Source organism: Hesperophylax consimilis, chromosome 9 (genome assembly GCF_061612785.1).
Source record: "Hesperophylax consimilis isolate HC1 chromosome 9, BYU_Hcon_1.0, whole genome shotgun sequence".
Lineage (NCBI taxonomy): Eukaryota > Metazoa > Arthropoda > Insecta > Trichoptera > Limnephilidae > Hesperophylax > Hesperophylax consimilis.
Window position 1 is genome coordinate 30,139,793 of NC_142844.1, and position 19,611 is coordinate 30,159,403.

At 32.9% G+C, this 19,611-nt stretch overlaps 2 protein-coding genes across 2 annotated transcripts in view; one reads left to right on the forward strand and one right to left on the reverse strand.

Annotated features, from left to right (window-relative positions):
* kek2 (leucine-rich repeat, immunoglobulin-like domain-containing kekkon 2 protein) overlaps positions 1–19,611 on the forward strand; it is a 539,018-nt gene that overhangs the window by 166,599 nt on the left and 352,808 nt on the right. The gene's annotated exons all lie outside the window — the stretch shown is intronic.
* On the reverse strand, positions 9,923–18,684 carry LOC149421233 (zinc carboxypeptidase-like). The gene is made up of 6 exons (XM_089635180.1): positions 18,400–18,684; positions 16,016–16,397; positions 12,393–12,480; positions 11,794–11,996; positions 11,550–11,634; positions 9,923–10,152 (listed from the first exon to the last, which is right to left on the reverse strand). Exons 2-6 carry the CDS (start codon positions 16,352–16,354, stop codon positions 9,923–9,925), a joined length of 945 nt encoding a protein of 314 aa, XP_089491306.1. The 5' UTR covers positions 16,355–16,397; positions 18,400–18,684.

The following is a 19,611-nucleotide window of genomic DNA, read 5'->3' on the forward strand; positions in this document are numbered from 1 at the left end:
TAAATTACACATACCGACGGAATTTTAGAGACAATATTTGCTTCAGAATCACAACCATTCGTCGGTAGGTGATTATTTTCCCTGAAAATTAAACAACACAAAATTATCGCTAAATGTTATAAAAAATATATGCGTATTCTGACTGATTCGTTTGAACGACCCTGTAGCATATAGAGTACGTACAATGTACAAGGATAATTAAATATGACTAACCCTTTTTTTCTGCAAATATTTCTCCCATGTACGTTTTTGATGACGAAATTTTTGTTTTCTTATAAAAATTTTGTCCGATAGTATTTTTCTCTTCATTTTTAAACGAGGAATTTCGTTAAAATGTTATCAAGTAGACTGGCGTGGAATAGACGTCTGCTCGCCGCGCTGTCGCAGCGGGGAATGATAAAATTTCGGCTTGCGCCGAGGTAATCAGAAACAACGAACAAACAATAAACGCGAATCGAAATTAATTACTATTATATACTTTAAGAATATATTTCTTGGTCATAAATTATTTTTAATGTTTCAATAATATCATAGTAAATTATTTTTGTAAAAAGATCTCAACTATACCAATTTGTAAGGTCATAAATAAATAGTCAAATTGAGGGATTTTCGTCACAAAACGCGTCCTCGGATTTATTTATTAGTAATTTTATTTGAAATAAAAACAAAATTCTTATACATATATATGATAGATAATTTATTGATTGTTTATACTGTATTATTATATGATTTGAAATATTTGTTGTATGATACAACTTCGCCTTTGAAAATGCAACAAATCTGCATATCGTCCAACGGTAACACTTTATTATGGTATGAAAATAATATCATTTTCCAAAATTTTACAACTTACTTTACAAGATAAAATAACGATCTTTCGAAATCAATTTGTGTTTTTTTCTAGAAAAGTGTCCATACGTCTAAAAGTGACCTCAAAAATGCCAAATTTCAGGTCAAGTCTACCTATTTCGCCTTAATAAAGGAGCAACTCACGCTAGTATTTAATCGGATATATATAACAAAACAGAACTCAGGTGACGTTAAGTAAGCTCGACTTAACCCTGGCTAAAGCGTGCCTTTATTTCAACCCTCGTAAGTTTATAATCATTACCAGAAATACAAGGGTAATCTCGGCTCCCTAGCGGGGAGGAATATATACCCGTAATATGTGGCATTACTGAGACCGGTTCATCGCCAGACTGGACGCCCTGTGCTACGACATGTGAGATGAGAAAATATCTTTTGAAATGTGTGAAGGCTTTCACCTCGGATTGCAATATACTCGTTCATCTCGGAATCCATGTCATATTTCTTGGTCGTTTGAACTCGATGGGGAGGAAAATTTTTTCTTCTATACTGTAGATATGTACCTTATTTCTAAGACTCAGTATTTTCATCCACGTTTTAATATCATATTCACGATCGAAGATTTCAGCGAAATCAAACACAACATAAAATGTTACTATGCTCATATAAATGAGGAGAGTAGGGAGAATGTAAAATAATATATATTTTTTAAAATTAATGACTTAATTTTTGTGTTTTTAAAGGAAAAAGTACATATAAGTAATAAGGTTTACAATTTAAAATGACAATATTTAATACTACTCTTCCATATATATTTATTTTATATTCTATATTTATTTATTGTTTAATTTCTTTAGAACAAAACGGTTTTTTTAATACTCTGTCTGCTGCACAGAGAAAAAATAATGGATATGTACAATATAATATTTATATGTAAATATAAAAATGACATTTATAAAATAATAGATGAGTTGACCGGTCGGTGGCAGAGTTGACATCGCGTTTGGGTCTCATCTAGGCATAGTGTGTTCAATTCCTTAGTTGGCTAAGTCTTCCATCACAACACGAGCAACATTTTCGGCTTACTTTGGTGGTAGTAGAAGATTTTTTAAATATTGTCAGGTTATTCATAACCCGGGAATGTTTGACTTTCTTAAAAAAAATGATGACACAATACAGTAAAACAAGAAAAAGGGAATTGCATACGTGCACATTTGGAACTTCTTGTATTATTGTAGTTTGAGAAATACGCTCCATTTAGAATGTAGTGGTGCGCTGTGCCACTGGACTACAGCCTGGACGAGAGTGTTTTCGGATTTCCTGGAGCGCTTACTCATTTTGGCTGCTCTGTGACGCATCAACGCAGCGAACCCATGTAGTACCTTTTCCTCTGGAAATATCCGCTTTGTGCGCGCAGCTTCGCCAGAGGAGGCCAAACAGAACCCTGCACGCGTGCTAATACTGTACTCGGTGTGTGTTCATGACGCTTTGTGTGTATCTGAGTTCACAAGTTTACAGGCTCGTGTAGTATGTCGGGAATAGCTGTTTCTTTACCGGAGGACTGCATTGCAGAATAAATTAAAATGAGATTTAATCTTCTGGAAAGCAGTGGCTTGCACGCTCACACGTCTTCTATGACGCTCGTCGTTTATTTATAGTAAAAACGTGACCTTAGTAATTAAATTAATTATAGATATATTAAGATCGAACTCACCGAGAAGTATGAGTGGGGTAACTGTAAGATCTATTATGATCATAAATGTAATTATTTGTATCTACAACTTCCTATTTTATTAAAACACAGCAGATGATTAATTTGTGCATTTTAGTTTGCAATACTGTTATCTGATAAATTCGGCAATTACATTAATACCATATTGTTAGAGATAATGATTGGATGTTCAAGAGGTGTAAATTTGTGTTATTTGAAATGGCCCATTTTGAATACTATATGATAATTGAGCTATTTGTAATTTAGCCCGGTTTATCGTATCTGACCGGAAAATCACCGCAACTGAAATAAATGTTACAACATTGCATCACAATGAATACGAGAAATGTTTCAAATTGTATTTGAAGTTTTGTTTTGAACGAATGGAATAAGTTATCTGAGTAACTAGATAAATAACGCTCCTTGCCATACATACAAACAAAACTATGTATGGGGGTACACCTTTAAATAAAAACACTCTACATAATAATGAAAATGAAATGTTAGTTTGTACAAATATCTTATTCACGAATTATTACCCTGTTATCAATAATGTATATATTTTGTATAAATCGATTTTCTTTGAAAACTATGTATTAAGTATTGCTGTTAAACAACGAACTAACAGGTAGGAACTGGTAAAGTTGGCCATTCACAAATAAAGAAGGATTCTTTTTTATACGATATCCTTACGTTATTGTTCGTGTTGGTACCTAGCATCGTTATGCCTTATACCTTTCCTTTTAATTTTCTTGATGAATATTATTGTTGTACTCCTACCTAATTCCTACCTCCTTAAGCCGTGAAGTTTAATTGAAAATCACAAGTCAAACGCGCTCAAACGTGTGTGCAACGCGAAAATACAAATTTTAACTTTACTTTATGTTTATTTTGAGGAATGAAGCATTAAAATGTATATTTATATCTATGTTACATAATGTTTTTCTTGATGATCACTATGATAAATAAATCGTTGCTTGATATAGCTTTAGCCATGTTTGGTGATCAGATGTGAAAAGTCAGGTACCTACTTTCTCATAATCTTCTTCCACTCCTCAATAATTTCAGCCTCACAATGTACTCCATTTGGGGATGACATAGTCCGACTTGCTCCAGAGGGTTTGGGACATAGAATTAATAATAAAACAAGAAGTCTTGTGGTTTGTGATCTAAATATAAGCCTTATTTGGGTGTATATTTCCGTACTAAATTGTGTTTCACCATAGTTACGAAACTGAAATTAGATGACGATATACAATTTTAGGCAAGTGTAAAAGAGACAGATGGCGAGCTAAATGGTATAGAAACAAAAGGTTAAAAGTCAGTGGCACATTTTTTTCCATTCAAATTTATATGGAAGGCACTTCTAGTCTTCTTCTTTGTTCTATGGTTTGGGAGCAGTTTGGACTCTTGTACTCACATTGTGAATTTCACATGAAACATCAATTGGAGTTGATATGCGTTCCAAACGTGGTTCTTGTGATTACATTAAATTGCACATCCTACGGCTATTTATAGGATCCACGTCATAATTTCACATTGTTAAATGTAACACAACGCAAAGTAAGATTAGTTGCCTTGGACACCTCTCCATTTAAATACTATCATGTTTTATGTTCGATGGGAAGATCTCTGGAAGAAGATCGTCACAAAGGAAACGGATGAAATCAAGCAATGAGAAATTCATATGGAGACGCTGAAGAGTGACATAGATGACAGGATTTAATTTTTCGTCTTTCTGAGATGAGATGATTGCTTATTCAGAATTAATATAAGTCTTTGTAAGATAGGGTTTATCTTTTTAATGAAATCATTGTTAATGTAATGGATTTTTGAATTTTTGGAAAGAGATTATTAAAAAAGACAGACTCTTAAAATTTTAAAACATTTTATCAAAAGTGTTGCTGAGGGTGATTTATTTTCAAACTCACTTTGATTAACCCCGTGAGAATTAAACCATTTAAAAAAGTATTTAATAAAATTGACAAGTATATTTTTCTTTATCAAAACTTCTTAAACTTTCCACTTGATACTACACAAATGTTCTTTTATGTACTTTCTGAAAGAGATCTCAACGACAGAATATTTCTTAACTGTGGACGAAACGACAATTTGAAATACTTTAGAATTGTACCGTTACAACTGAAACTTCCCGGGGGTGGCGGTACGCAAACAGTGGTACGAGAGCTTTTAAATTTTAACAAGATTTTCTTGCTACTAAACTCCAGAAATCAAATGACAGATTCTAGAGAAACTTAAAGTTATTATTAGTCAAGAGGATACAAAGAATATTATTACATACACACAGAGATAAATGAGTACGGCTTTTTTATTGAGATACTGTTAAAAATGTGACTGCATTAAAATTTCCTAGCAAAATATAAGTTATTCAGAAACACATCTCCCGTGCTCAACAGGTGGCTTTGTCTGAATAAATATAATGAACGAGATGCGAAATATAATTATTTTTAAGAATTAGTAACGAAGATTTTTTGTTTTCGTTTAATAAAGTTAAATATGTCCAAAAGAATTAGGGACCCCTTAGCGAAGTTGGTAGAACAGCGCTCCAGTAAGGCAAAGGTCCCGGGTCCAAGTCCCAGATGAGCCCGTATCTTTTTCTGATTTTTGTGTTTAAAATTTTCGTTAAAAAAATGCTCAATAATAAAATATTAAAATTTCAGGTTTTCACTAAGTTTATCCAAAAAATAATGCACATTATTATAAGCAATCATTTTTATCCTGAAACCCTCGTACAAATTGCAAAATCTCCCGAGATAAAATAAATGCAGCCTACGGGACTTGAACCCGCAGCTTTCCAATTGCCGGTCAGCTGTTTTAACCATTAAGCTATGTTGGCTTATTTTGAACCCGCCAAATAATTCAATATGTGCTAGTATTTTTCATTAAAAAATTATTGCTTATTAAATATTTTCACCTGAAAACAACCAGCTTTATTTTTGTAGGAAAGGCTTTTTTAGCGCTGAATTTCCCATTAAATGGTATAGAGACAGGTTATATCTTTATTTATTGGTGACATATTTATGTTAATTTTATTTTCGTTCCACCAGAAACGCTCATCTTGTGAACCTAGTTCATCTTTATGTAAACTCATGAAAATATACTTTATTTTTCTGTTCACGTAAATTACATTATTTCCGTTAATTTCTTGATGACATATCGTATGACTTTTGTGAATGTCAGTCTTAAGAAAGCGTGAAATTTTGATAAGGAAGTTAATTAATACAAAAGTTTGTGAACAACTTCTAGTTGTAGGGTCCTTTGTACTGTGGACGAATTATACAAGAACACTCCGCAAGAATTTATTGTCAACTCTTGTGCCTGGCAAAAGACTTACGAAAAGGATGGTATAAGTACTTGACGACTATGTTAATGCTTTTTAAGGCTTTCAGTGGTTTTAATACCTAGAAGCTATGTTTATTTATCAAAACAATAGAACAATACGTAATAATAGGTGATCTATTAACATTAAGTGGAGAATTAATATCAGTCGTTCGATATTCATCTTTATAAATTTACATAAAATTGTAAGAAACATGGATGCAAATCGTTTTCAAATTGCAATTTAAAATCCGAAAAATAATAATTGTGACCATATTTTCACTGGAAATAAATATCATGGGCATGTATTTAAGAAATTTAAGCAGCGATCTGTCGACCTTTTCAACGTGCTGCCATTTTCAAAGAGTTAAACTTCGTAAGCCGCTACGACAGTTATACAAAGTTAGGAATGTGTTCTAAAAATCGAAGAAAACCCACTGAGTTTGAGGTTTTGTATATTATCAACCGCTGCTGGAGGCTTTTACATTCGAGCACATTTGCAAAGAATTTTGTTAAAACAATAAGTTTCCGTGACAATCTACGAATTCCATTTGACTTGCTCTCCGCAATTGCACAATTACGAGTAACAACACACTCATTTTAACGAATTCACAAGCTCTACGGCTTTTGCAGTACAAAACTTAACAATATGGTTGTGACCGACATTTTTCGAAACCCTGAAAATGCTACTGTAGTAACTGTGGTGGCTTCTTCGTGTCACAATTTCAAAATCAGCTCCTTTTTCCATGGCCGTTGTAAATTTGGTATACAGCTGTGAGCTATGGCTATAGCTGAGGAACTTTAGAATTTAGTTGAAGCGTGTTATTGTAAAGGTTAAAGCCGTCTTGCAAAGCATATTGCGTGACATAGCAGAGAGTCATAGAGTGTTGTTAATTTCTAGTGTATGCACATTGCGCAGTGGGAGGTTTCCGATCAAATGGTCTACATATTTATTACAACATGAGGGGCCAGAGATTGAGAGATCTACCGACCACGGAAAAAAATACTTCACTTCATATATCATCAATTCAATTTATGCTATTTTTAAATGAGAATTACACACAATAATAACTCCCTCGTAGAACCGCGTCCAATTGTTTGATATGAGAGGTATAAGGGTGTGTTTTGAGACTTAAGAGAGTGGGTAAAGGATGGTTTGGTGGAAAAAGAAGTTTTGAAGTTTAGGAGGTCAGTTATGGTCACCAAACACGGCTAATGTCATTTCAAACAATGTTTCTACTCTGAATGGTGGTTTTTCACTAGAGCGAAACTCGAGAGTATCTACCACTATAGCGTTTCCTCAGCAAAATCCACTAAGGTTGCAATATTACAATTTTATGTACCCACATTACAATAAGCCATCAATTGATGTCTAGTTAAACAAAAAAGAGAATAAAACTACTTTTTTAAGGCAAATCGAAAATATCTTACTGACAATGAGATGACCGAGAATGAAGTGACAGTCTTGTCAACGGAGACGAATTGTGAAATCAGTGAAAAATTAATGTGAAACACAAATTATGCTAACAAAATTCAACATCCCCCCGAAGCAAGTTGAGTCTTTAATAATTACTGTTTTATGCTTTCTTTAATAAATTTTGACACATTTTTAGAAGATTCATCTTTTTTTGGAAACTTGATGGAAAGATGTATATTGACGAATCTGTCAGACTAGACTTTCGTATTATGTTTTGTTTTACAAAGAAACGCTTAGGAATGTAACTACGTATTATGAAAAAATACGTGCATAATTATTACATATCCTTACTATTACGTTATGTGGGTTTTGCAATACACAACCCACCAATCAAGCGAAATTAAATTAACATTATTCCATAATTTCATTTAATGTTCTTTTGAGGTTCACTAGTAGTTGCTACGCAGTAATTCAGTACTATTTATTTGATATATTTTTTCCCATTGAAAAAATTAAGGCTAAGAAACTAACAAAAAGTCTTCTCTTATTTCAAAGGATTGGCTCAGGTTGGATATAGAATCGCACTGCACATAGTCTTTGAAATTTAGAAAAAAAGCCGTGCAGATTTCATTACTTCAGAGTAGGGGCTCACCGCCACCACCTCCCTCTCACAATGAAAAAAGTATCACAGTTTAGACGAAAAAAGTTTAAAGGAGAAAATTTGGGCAAAAATGAAATAACATGTTTGCAAGGGGATGGTGACCAAACGTTTTTCAATATCAGAACCATCATTGCACGATCCACAATTTCAACTTATAATGATAAGAATGGGTGAATTTTCAATATTCTGTGATTATTTGTAACCCGGGAATGATGAATTTAGAATTTTTGAAAAATATTTTCCAAAAAAAAATACAGTTATCCAACGATAATACCCACCTAATCACTAATTGATCGGTTCTTCTGGAAGATTCTTGCTATACCTTCGATTTTTTTAATGTGACTTTTTTAAATGTTTTTGTTAAAATTCCTTTGACTTCCATTTCAGACTTTCACCGCTTCCTTGGGACATTTCACGTGTACCCAGCGTTGCTCAACTTTTCACTATTTTCACTAAATATATATTTTTTTTATTATATTTATTTCTTGCCAGAGCAATCGCGATTAGTTACAAAACTTATTGTAGAGCGAGAAAAACTTACAATACATAGGTGTGAGCTAATAGGCACAATTTTATATTACATTTACATACAAAAACATACAAAACAGTACACAAATAGAAAATGGGAGGTTAAGTAGAACAAAAAAGAAGAAACAAAAAAGAAACAGACAGTGATATACACATAAGCACAGAGTGAAGGTAGGAATTTGGAAGAAGGTTATATACATACTCGTATATAAACGTTCGATATCCGTGTATTGAATATGTTGACCTTCCGGAAAAAAATCTCTAAATGATAGTGAAAACCCTATCAAACTACGTTGATAGTTTAGAAGAACTAAGAACACAAACAGACAGACGGGGATACTTTGTTTTATACTATTTAATGATACCGATGTATTGTTAATATTACAAATTTACTAAAAGTTTATCAGGAAACGGCCTGTAATCCCGCTTTTAGTTCATTATGATCCTGGATGTTTCGGGATGTTCCCGAACGTTCGAGACTATTCCCGAACATACCACAACACTACAGAATATTCCTGGATCTTTTGAAACGTTGTGAAATGCTCTTGAATAGAATGTTCTCGAATGTTCTGGGCTGTTCTAGAAATTTCTAGAGGGCGAAAGGTCCATCCCTTATATCTTCAAAAATGGATGGGAGATAGAGGGCTGCCACACTATATAACTCCCTTGATCGTACCGGAACTTGTTTTTGAGTTTTAGCGGAACACACATTGTACATTTTATTTTATAATACATATTGATTACCTTGTACCAACCGGATAATTGACAAGATTCGTGTTAGAGGTTAGATATTTTCAGATAAATCTATTCAATCACTGCAAAAGGGCCTTTCATGCGTACCTTCCTAATTAATATTATGAATTGAACCAATATTAGTTGGGGATTAATCCTAAACATCTCGCAACACCATCATATTTAATTATTCCAGCTGGTAAATAGATAATCATCAGAAACAAATTTTTTATTTTTAACTTATTTTGAAGGTTATATCCACCAATGTTATAAATTTTATCTATGAGATCGACAGATATAACGTTTAAAAATAGGTCCCATTGGTTAAGTTGGTTAAGATGCCTGTCCTGGTAAAACCAGAGATCCTAAGTTCGATTCCTATTTGTGACTTGTTCTGTTTCATGTTTCATCTAGATTTATTAGTATAATCTTCTTCTTCAAAGAAAATCATCTATATATTCACCCACTTAGACTTACTTAAATGGTGTGTTGAACATACAAAAATCTCTCCGTCATGTGTGATTGCCACCAAAAGGTGATAAAATGCACTGTCATGGCAACGAGTCGATCTGCCAAGTTTCAGCTGAATCGGATGTCGAAAAGTGGGTTAATTTCTATTGCCAAGATTTGAATTCATTCATTCACGAAAACAGAATCAATATTCAAATAGATGTATTTAAAAATAACACATAATAATCAAAAAAGGTAAAACATAAATTTATTAAGTTTATTTTTTATCAAAACAATCCACACTTTGAATCAAGTCGACAATTCCTCTCTTATCAGCTTCTTGGAACATGGCTAATAAAGAGTCCACAATCTCCAGGCTGTTAGGGATGATCTGGTCTGGGGGTAGGAAGGCTCCGAAGTGACCTCTGTCCCTCAACTCGTATACATAAACCAAAGGGGTGCCGAATTCGTTCTTCACCCAGTCGAGGCTGCTGCCGCTGGCCTTATCTGGATAAATATTATATTTAAATGATCTAGGAATAAACGATCTGTAAAATACATAGTACAGAGAAAAATTATTTAAGCAATCTAAATCTAAACCACCCGAAAGAATGAATAAATTTTATAAATTAAATATCAATATTCCATTCTGATAAACAATTTATTAAACGAATACAGAATTTAACCGTTTGCGCTATTTATTTTATTTTTCAGGACCAACTGTACAAATATTATTTAATTAATTTCTACCAAAATATAAAAACTGTAAAGAATATCGATTACGTAAATGTTCACTTACCTAAAAAAACTCTTAAATCGTATTTAATTTAATTTAATAAAAAGTACCTCTTGTATTTTTGAAAAGGCAAAAGCTTCTTTTTTGAGAGTAGAAAAAGTGAATTATTTAATCTTGAAAATTGGGGGGAAAAAGGGAAAAACAATAAATTATGTACCGATAAATTAATGAAATAAATGTAGAACATTTATTTTTAATATCCGAATCTGAAATTTTACGATATTGACTGATTTTTACAGCCTATTTTTGTCTTGTTAAATTTCCATAAAATAACATGTCCGAAACATAAAATTACTCGAATGGAATCAGATATTTATTCAGAATTAAAAAAATATATATTAAGTAGAAAAAAGTTGGACTAGTGATGGAGACGGGCAACAATTCAAATAGATATGTCGTTTTTTTGGAACTGAGAGCTACATTAACTAAAATTTATACAGAACCGAGACAAATTTGATTTTTTAAATTCAAATTCCAAAACAAAATAAATGTGTTATGTCGCTTGGTTTCAAGGGCGGTAAGGCTTATTCATTGATGACGATGCTAAAATATTTTATAGAAATCACTACATGAACATTTTAACTGTAATTTATAACAATCATTCATCACCCGCAAAAATCGTATTGTTCTATTAGCGGAAAAACTCAAAAGACCGTACAAATTATATGACACTTAACGAGTTTTATCTCTTATGTATGAAATACACCTGCCGAGTGCTCGGTTGATGAGATCAGTATAGTCAGCAGCGGGCAAGTGATTCAGACGAACCAGTGACAGTGACAGGCCCATTGACTCGGTCTAGTAAGTACCATCTCCACCTACATACTCAAGTCGGCGATTCACTCGCTCTCCACTCGGTCATTGCGATCAACCGAGTCAGTGAATGAAAGAAAAAAAAAAGGAAATTTCACAATTTTTTAGGAGTGTGTGACGTTCGTGATTGTAAATCTTTTCATCGCGAAACCATATTAACAGCACTTTAAACTAATCTCAATTAACTGACCCTATTGTCACCCCTACTCTCCAATAAGTTGCAGTCTGCAGGTGTATTTTGGACTTAAAGGGATAATAAGCAAAACCACAAACAATGAAATTTATTTTTACTTACAGATGGTTTCAGCAATGTTCCCAAGAGTATAATTTGTTCCATATCTTACAGCCAAAGCCTCAATACCTTTTTGACCGATTGCAACCTAGAAATATTATAGTATATATTATTATACAAACATATAAAACAAGGATACAAAAACGATACCACTTAAATGAGGTGGTTGATAACCCCGTGGGTATGACACTGGAAGAGCAATCATTGGTCGTGGTGGTCACGGTGAAGGCAAATTCGTTGTACTTACAGTGTCATTGTAGTTATCAAGATGCTCTTCCGTGTGTCCGTATGGAACCATAAGCATCTGTCCGTAAGCGTGGAATGAGATGTATCCTATCAAATCATTCCCAATAGTCTTGATGAATTCTGAGAGAGAAGCTGTCTCCAACTCAGAGAATGGTTTAGGTCCTGCATATGTATCGGAACTGCAGTTAGTACTGGCTCCCTGTTCTGCAATGGGAATGGAAAAATAGTTAGGTATTATTGTTCAGAATTAACTAGTATCCTACACTATTATAGCGCCCCTGAGGTGACTTTTCATAGAAGAACGGCACTATACAAATTATTTAATTATTGTACTAATAATATACACTATTTACAGTTTTAATCCTAAATTTATGAAATTTGACATATATGACCTTCAAAACAAAAGGAAAGTCACTGTCTATATTAGATTTCTAAAAACCCTGCTCAAAGCACGTGCAACGCCCGAGACTTACAGCTGGTCCCATATAGAAAATAACTTCGTGAATCGCTTATATTACGAAGTTAGGTTAGGATAGGTGAAGTAACATAATGCTTGGTTAAATACAAGCCGCCAATATTTAATATAACAAAATAACAAACCCATCCAGTGAATATTCCAGTTTCTGTTGGGATCAGCACCTCTGCAAGTTCCTGGGTATACGGTTCTTGTTTTTCTCCAATGACGTGCCTAAAAATACAATGAAATGATATTAATCTGATAATATTATTACTCCAGCGTCTGGACGGTGTAGGCCCTGTGATTGGTCAAATTCAAATTGTGTTTAAATAAGACTTTAAAGATTAAGACACCATTTCATACTGAAATGGAATCGCCACATGTAATACGATATTTCTTAAAAAATATCGTTTCTGCTCATACAATTTTTGGATATTATCGAAGAAAATATGTCTTAGAAAGTTCATAATCCATTGGATTAATTACATTACAGTGAAAATTATCCACAATTCCGTGATTACGTTTGACGTTTGACGAAAAAAGCATGCGTTAATTCAATATGGCCGATACCCAATACGCATCGCGGCTAAAGGTGGCCGACAGAGCGCCCCTCTGGCGGTGAAGAAACGAATCAAATGACTGGCGCGTATATTTAAATATGCAAAATTACTTGAACATCGAGCGTTTAATAATAAGATTTCTTCTGGAAGTTTAGTTCAACTTTGCAATGGCATTTTTCATTATTATTTATAATTTTTTTTTGCTTATTAATTACATCTGATTTTATATTGACATGTTTTCTAATTTCTAAAATTTCTAAATTATTTATTTGCGATGCTTTAATCCTGAGTGAAGTATTTTAAGACCTGAATTTTTATCGAAAGTGAGATTCAAAAGATGATTTGCAAACTCATATTCACTATTTCCATTTAGAACCCTGAGATGTTTTTTAGTTCTGACTTCAAAGTTTCTATTGGTTCTACCTTTGTAAAATAAATTACAATCCAGCCCAATTGAGTTTATAAACTCCTGATTTTTTTGTTTGATTTTCGCAATCTTTATTATTAAGAATATATTTATTCATTCTGTTATTAGTGTAAAACGCCGGTTGAATAGTACCAGGAATGTTTATATTTATAATTTTAGAAGTGTCGTTATCCACAAACAGAATTCTACGCCATTGTTTATTTATATCTTAAGAACTAGGGTAAAAATACCGTTTGAAGATAATATGTTTAATTATTTTATTTAGTATTTCAACTCTCAATTTATTAGAATAACCGTTATTAAATGTTATTTGTCTTATGAATATATTGTTTTATGGTTATATGCAAAAAAAAATTTCAGGTCTTAAAATACTTCACACAGGATATAAAGCATCACAAATAAATAATTTCGAAATTTTAGAAATAAGAGAACATGTTTATAAAAGTAGATGTAATTAACAAGAATTTTTTTTTATAAACTCTCTTTTAAATATTTTCCCACTTAACTGGTCTTTCATATTGTAATTCCTAATTCTTATAAACCCAGCCTACTCTTACCCCTCCCCCCTCCTTCCACTTATTTTTTCCAATTGTAATCTATATTTAATTTTTGACTTCGGTGTATACTTCGTTCAAGAAACATGTATTGGTTGTATTTTTTTTTTTTTTTTTTTTATATTTACTCCACACAGGAGGCCCTGAAGAAAATAATTTCCCTCAGGGCCTATGTCATCTTTGGGGATGCTGTGTGGAGGGTCTTTATGTGGAGAGGAAGGAGTGAACATGGGTCTTGAAGAGTCCCATGTTGTAGGAGGGAGGAAACACAGAGGCCGGCCAGTTCGTTCTACAGCCGAGCTGTTGAACTTAAGAACGAATCGTAGAAGCGACCCGTTCTCATGTGACAAGTGTCAACTGTGTACAAATGTTGGGCGCGCGTTTGGCATGTATCCCGACTACGCACCGGTGCCGAAGGGATCAATGACGTTAGTTCCTCAGAGCATCTTCCATTGTAATACCGATAGAACAAGGACAGCATACCTACCTGACGCCTGTGCTCTAAAGATTGCAGTCCGTTTGTTAAGATTGGGGAATCTATCAAACGGACAGCCCGTTTCTGCACAGAGTCAAGGGTTTTTTTCAGGTATTTTGGGGCTCCAGACCAGAGATGGCTGCCAAATTCGACAGTAGGGCGCACTTGCGATTTGTACAGGGTGAGCAGTTGTGTACTATTAAAGTATCTGCGGGCCCTGTACAGTACGCCCAGCTTCTGAGAGGCCAACTTTACTCTGGCTTCGATGGAGCCCCCGTACCTGAGCTGGTCACTTATAGTTACACCAAGCATATCAATGGAAGGCCTGTTCGGAAGATTGCTTCCGTTGAAGGAGACTAGATTATCATTTGGATCCCTTTTAGACGTAATCAGACAGGATTGGGTCTTTGAAACATTAAATTCGACGAGATTATTTTTACCCCAGGAGGAAATACTCTCAAGATAACCGCCCATTCTCTGCTTCAAAGCCCTCCGAGCCGTTGGAGTTTGTTGTTTGTTTGTTGTATATAATAAAGTGAAGTTAAAAAAGTTATTTGTTTTTTAATAAAATAAAGTTTAATCGGATAACATTATTTTATCTATTTCCATTGTATATCAATGCATACGTACATAATAAAATGTAAACGTTATATTTATTTATTAATTGGACAATTTGCATGGCGCCGCTTTTGTGAGATATCACCTCAGGGGCGCTATATTGTAATAATCTACCTTTATATATAGATTTTTACTCTCCTGATGAAGGTGTATATATAATCTAACTTTAAACTTTATTAGATACAGTAACAGTTTTAGGTAAAGAATTACCACCAGTTGGAGTAAAATTCACACCTTTTAATTAAACCGACTGCTAATCACATTGCACAATTACCCTCCTTTTATCCATAAACACGGGTACAATTAATCAATATGTAATAATGTATTATTTCAGTCAACTTTGTTGTAACTATCTTTAATTGTTGTGACAAACTATACGATATTGATTCAACTTATAGACATTGACGGTTGTAACACATATTTAAGCACTGCAAGTCTCCTATGAGCAAATTATATTAGGTACCATAACAGTTAATATCAGTTGTAGACATGTAGTCAATAATAGTGTTTCATTTGAAATAATCCACCACAAATACGTAAAATTTAATTTATTCAAACAACTGTCATTCTTATTATGCCTAAATTGAGCATGTTATTATTCATTAACTCCTTCCTGTTCCGTGTTTTAACAATATATACTCACCCTCTCTCTGTGAATGACCTAATATCTATCTATTAAATGTAACTGTTGTTAGTATCACTTAAACTGGGCGCAGCCCAAGCAAGTGCCGCCCGCAGGGCCTAGCAGCAAAAACCCGCGGAGCGGGTTTTTAACTGCTAGTATTTATTATTGTAATTGAGAAACTTATAACATGTAAGTTTTTAGATTCTCACGGCCAAAAGCATTTTTGTTGTTTGTTTTTGGGGTGTTATGCCGTGTTGCGCTAACTCCTTCTTTAACCGACGTTTCGGACAGCGTTGCAGTGTCCATCATCAGGGCAGATCCGGTAGATCCGAAGATGTGTAAATTTTAACATCTTCGGATCTACCGGATCTGCCCTGATGATGGACACTGCAACGCTGTCCGAAACGTCGGCTAAAGAAGGAGTTAGCGCAACACGGCATAACACCCCAAAAACAAACAACAAAAAAAACTTATAACATAAATAAATGTATCGTAAATTGTACTTACATCCGTGTGAGTGTATTCATATCCATCTGGATTTGTAACTGGGAACAGATACCAATCAAAACTGTCAGCAATTAGTCTAAATTCCGGATCTTTGCTTGTCAAAAGTTCGTTTATGATATAAGTGACAGTAGCCGGACCAATCCATTCCCTTGCGTGAATACCTCCTTCAAAGAATACCGCCTTCTTGCCTGGACCGTTGGAGATCTTAACGCCCTTGATCTGCCGTCCTTCGAAAGTTGATCCTCCATCCACTATTGATAGGTTTGTTGGGTTGGCTATGGCTAGGTCGTCGAACCAGGAGTAGATATCATCGATTCTATAGTATTCAGTCCAAGTCATACCAGTCCGAGTGTAGTTCCCTACTTGCGATGGATCCAGAAGTCTAGAAAAGTAATATAAAAATATATCATTATGTCATCGTGCTGCTCGCATGCCCAGGAATTGCGCAGTATAATACAGCATATAACGAATCAACCTTATCAATACTAATACCTATGGCCAATTACTCGTTAATAGTTGCGAGTAAATAGACAAATACAATATCTGACATATAAGACATTCAACATATGATTACTAAAAATTACAAAAAATCACAGTTGTGCATTGCAGTAAAAAGCGTGAGATAATAAATAGATTTCTTGCCCTAGAAAAGATCAAACAAAAAACTATATATACGCAGTTATGGAGCTAATATATATATATGACAATATAACTTTGGTACAGACACACAGATACCGCAGTAACAATATATAATCAGAATTAAATACTAGTGTTAGAAATAAATACAAGTATTAGAAGTAAATTCTGGTGCTAGAAATAAATACTGGTGTTAGAAATTAATACTAGTGTTAGAAATAAATACTAGTGTTAGATATAAATACTAGTATTAGAAGTAAATTCTGATGCTAGAAATAAATACTGGTGTTAGAAATTAATACTAGTGTTAATAATAAATACTAGTGCTATCCATAAATACTAGTGTTAGAAATAAATACTGGTGCTAGAAATAAATACTGGTGCTAGAAATAAATACTGGTGCTAGAAATAAACACTGGTGCTAGAAATTAATACCAGTGCTATCAATAAATACCAGTGTTAGAAATAAATACTAGTTTTAGAAATAAACACTGGTGCTAGAAATTAATACCAGTGCTATCAATAAATACCAGTGTTAGAAATAAATACTAGTTTTAGAAATAAATACTGGTGCTAGAAATAAATACTGGTGCTAGAAATAAACACTGGTGCTAGAAATTAATACCAGTGCTATCAATAAATACCAGTGTTAGAAATAAATACTAGTTTTAGAAATAAATACTAGTGTTTGAAATAAATTCTGGTGCAGGAAATAAATATTGGTGCTAGAAATTAATACCAGTGCTATCAATAAAAACTAGTGTTAGAAATAATACCATAAGAAAACTAACGGTATCACAAAATTATTCAATGATCTTCCTACGGAACTACGAACAGAAAAAAACGAAATCATGAAAACAGTTTAAATATTTTTTAACGCCCGGTTTCATTCCATAAAGTTATATTATTTTTAAATTATATGTTAAATGTACATTATACTTTGTTCAAATGTGGGAAATACTATTTTCAGCAGATTTCGTATTATTATAAGCTGTGATTAATTATATCTCACGCACCGATGATAACGCTAGCGAGATTTATTTTGAAATATTGTATCACCCATATAATTAGTGTTAATAACATTTTTTTTTCAATTACTTTTGTAATTTAAAAAATCGTTATTCATGTCTCTGTATACTTAGTTTTTCTTCACTCAAACATATAATTTTTCTTTGTAAGTATGTTTTTTTCTTTATTATATTTATGAGTACTCTTTTCCTAAAACACAAACGCTATCTTACATTAAGAAATAATTTAATAATGCAAAAAATTGAACACTAAAAAATCACCTAATTTCATGTAAACAAAAACAATACTACAAAAAAACATAATACCAACAATTCGATATAATCTACAAATTAAGCATATTAAAAAAACGTGATCAAAAGATTGAATAAGTATTTTTCCATGTATAGTTTTCATAATACCCACGTCATTTTTAATATGATTTTTTCTCAAATTTACAGAAAACCACAAATTACGATTCCGATTGCCTGAACACTATTGAATTTGAATTTCACTATACTGCTTATTTTATGAAAACCTATAATATTTTATAGACGTTAAAAAAAATTTAAAAAAATTGCCACACTTAGTTAAAATAGTTGCCAATAGATAAAAACAATTCCTCTAACTGCCTCCTTTCAAAATCAATGAAAAATTAGTAGAACTATTGAAACATCATCGACTTATTTGCTAAGCGTAATACAGAACCCATAAACATATTTAATTAATGAAAAATGACTTACTTTTCAACATTTTCCACAAACAATTATGGTTCCAGACCAATGTCTATCATACACAAAATGAAATTGGCTTGATTTTCTGGTTTAACCATCACCTCTACTGGCCTATCTGATACTGTCACGCCAGCCCAAAAGTCATGCACTTCATCATCTTCCAAGTTCTTTAAATAAATCCTCTGATCTTCAGTTTTTGGCCGCATTCTGTACACCTTATAGCCATCGTAGTTAATCTTAGCTGTCATGCAGCTTACGAGATATAAAATCCCTAATCCCAATAAAAGCGGTTGATTCATCTGAAAGTAAATAACATATATATTTTTTTACGAAAAAAATCCCTTAAAAGTTTGATAAATAATAATAATGTAAAATAATAAAATCATTAAATCATTTGGCATATTATGATAATGAAATTTTTTTATTGACTTTAATAGAGCTATAAAGAGTTCAGTAGCTGTCGCGAGGAACAATTATAAATTGTGATGTCTGCTCTAGATCATTATTTTTTTAACGGTAGCAAAATTCTTTCTATCATCTTTTACTGGAAGGGTTTAAATATTTAAATTTCATTTCCTTGACGTAACACTGTTTTATTATTTTATGCACCGCTTTGAGTACACAACACTAACTTCAGATTAGATGGGATCAAGAAATATATAAATGTCAATATAGAGTGCCGGTTATGCGAAAGAAGAAATAATATTTCAATAGAAAGAAAGAATCAAAACTTTTTGTTGAAATAAATAACACAATATTGCGATCTCACCTTGTTGGTTGTATCAAATCAATTAATTAAATAATACAAATTGTTTCGTTAGCAGTGTATGCTCGCAATGTTTATATAAGATATTGATAACAATAAACGCAGTAAAAGGTTATCTAAAGATATCTTGGCGCTGCTTTTATTGAATAAGATTATTTAGCGAATTTCCACTGATTGATTGTACACAAATATTTCAGATTGTCTGGGCACTGAATTATATTTAGGACAGTTTATACTCGTATTACAAAATTTGAACAATGAACATCTAATTTCAAGGTTAAAATTCCAGATCTGTGAAGATACCATTTAATTTCATAAAATATTCTATTTTTTTATACCGAATTATTTTTTTCCTTTCAAACTGCAGTGTAGTACAGCACACATACATGTGCCAAATTGTTATTTTTTATTTTGGTACAATATCTTACATTTCTTAAAATTACAATTTAGTAATG

What these genes read in the sequence shown, in the direction of transcription:
- LOC149421233 (XM_089635180.1), bottom strand. Translation starts at nt 16,354, where the DNA reads ATGACTTGGACTGAATACTATAGAATCGATGATATCTACTCCTGGTTC. An exon ending in TTGATAACTACAATGACACT is followed by an intron (nt 11,635 to 11,793) that starts GTAAGTACAACG and finishes TAATATTTCTAG; the next exon opens with GTTGCAATCGGTCAAAAAGG. An exon ending in GAACATTGCTGAAACCATCT is followed by an intron (nt 10,153 to 11,549) that starts GTAAGTAAAAAT and finishes ATATTTATCCAG; the next exon opens with ATAAGGCCAGCGGCAGCAGC.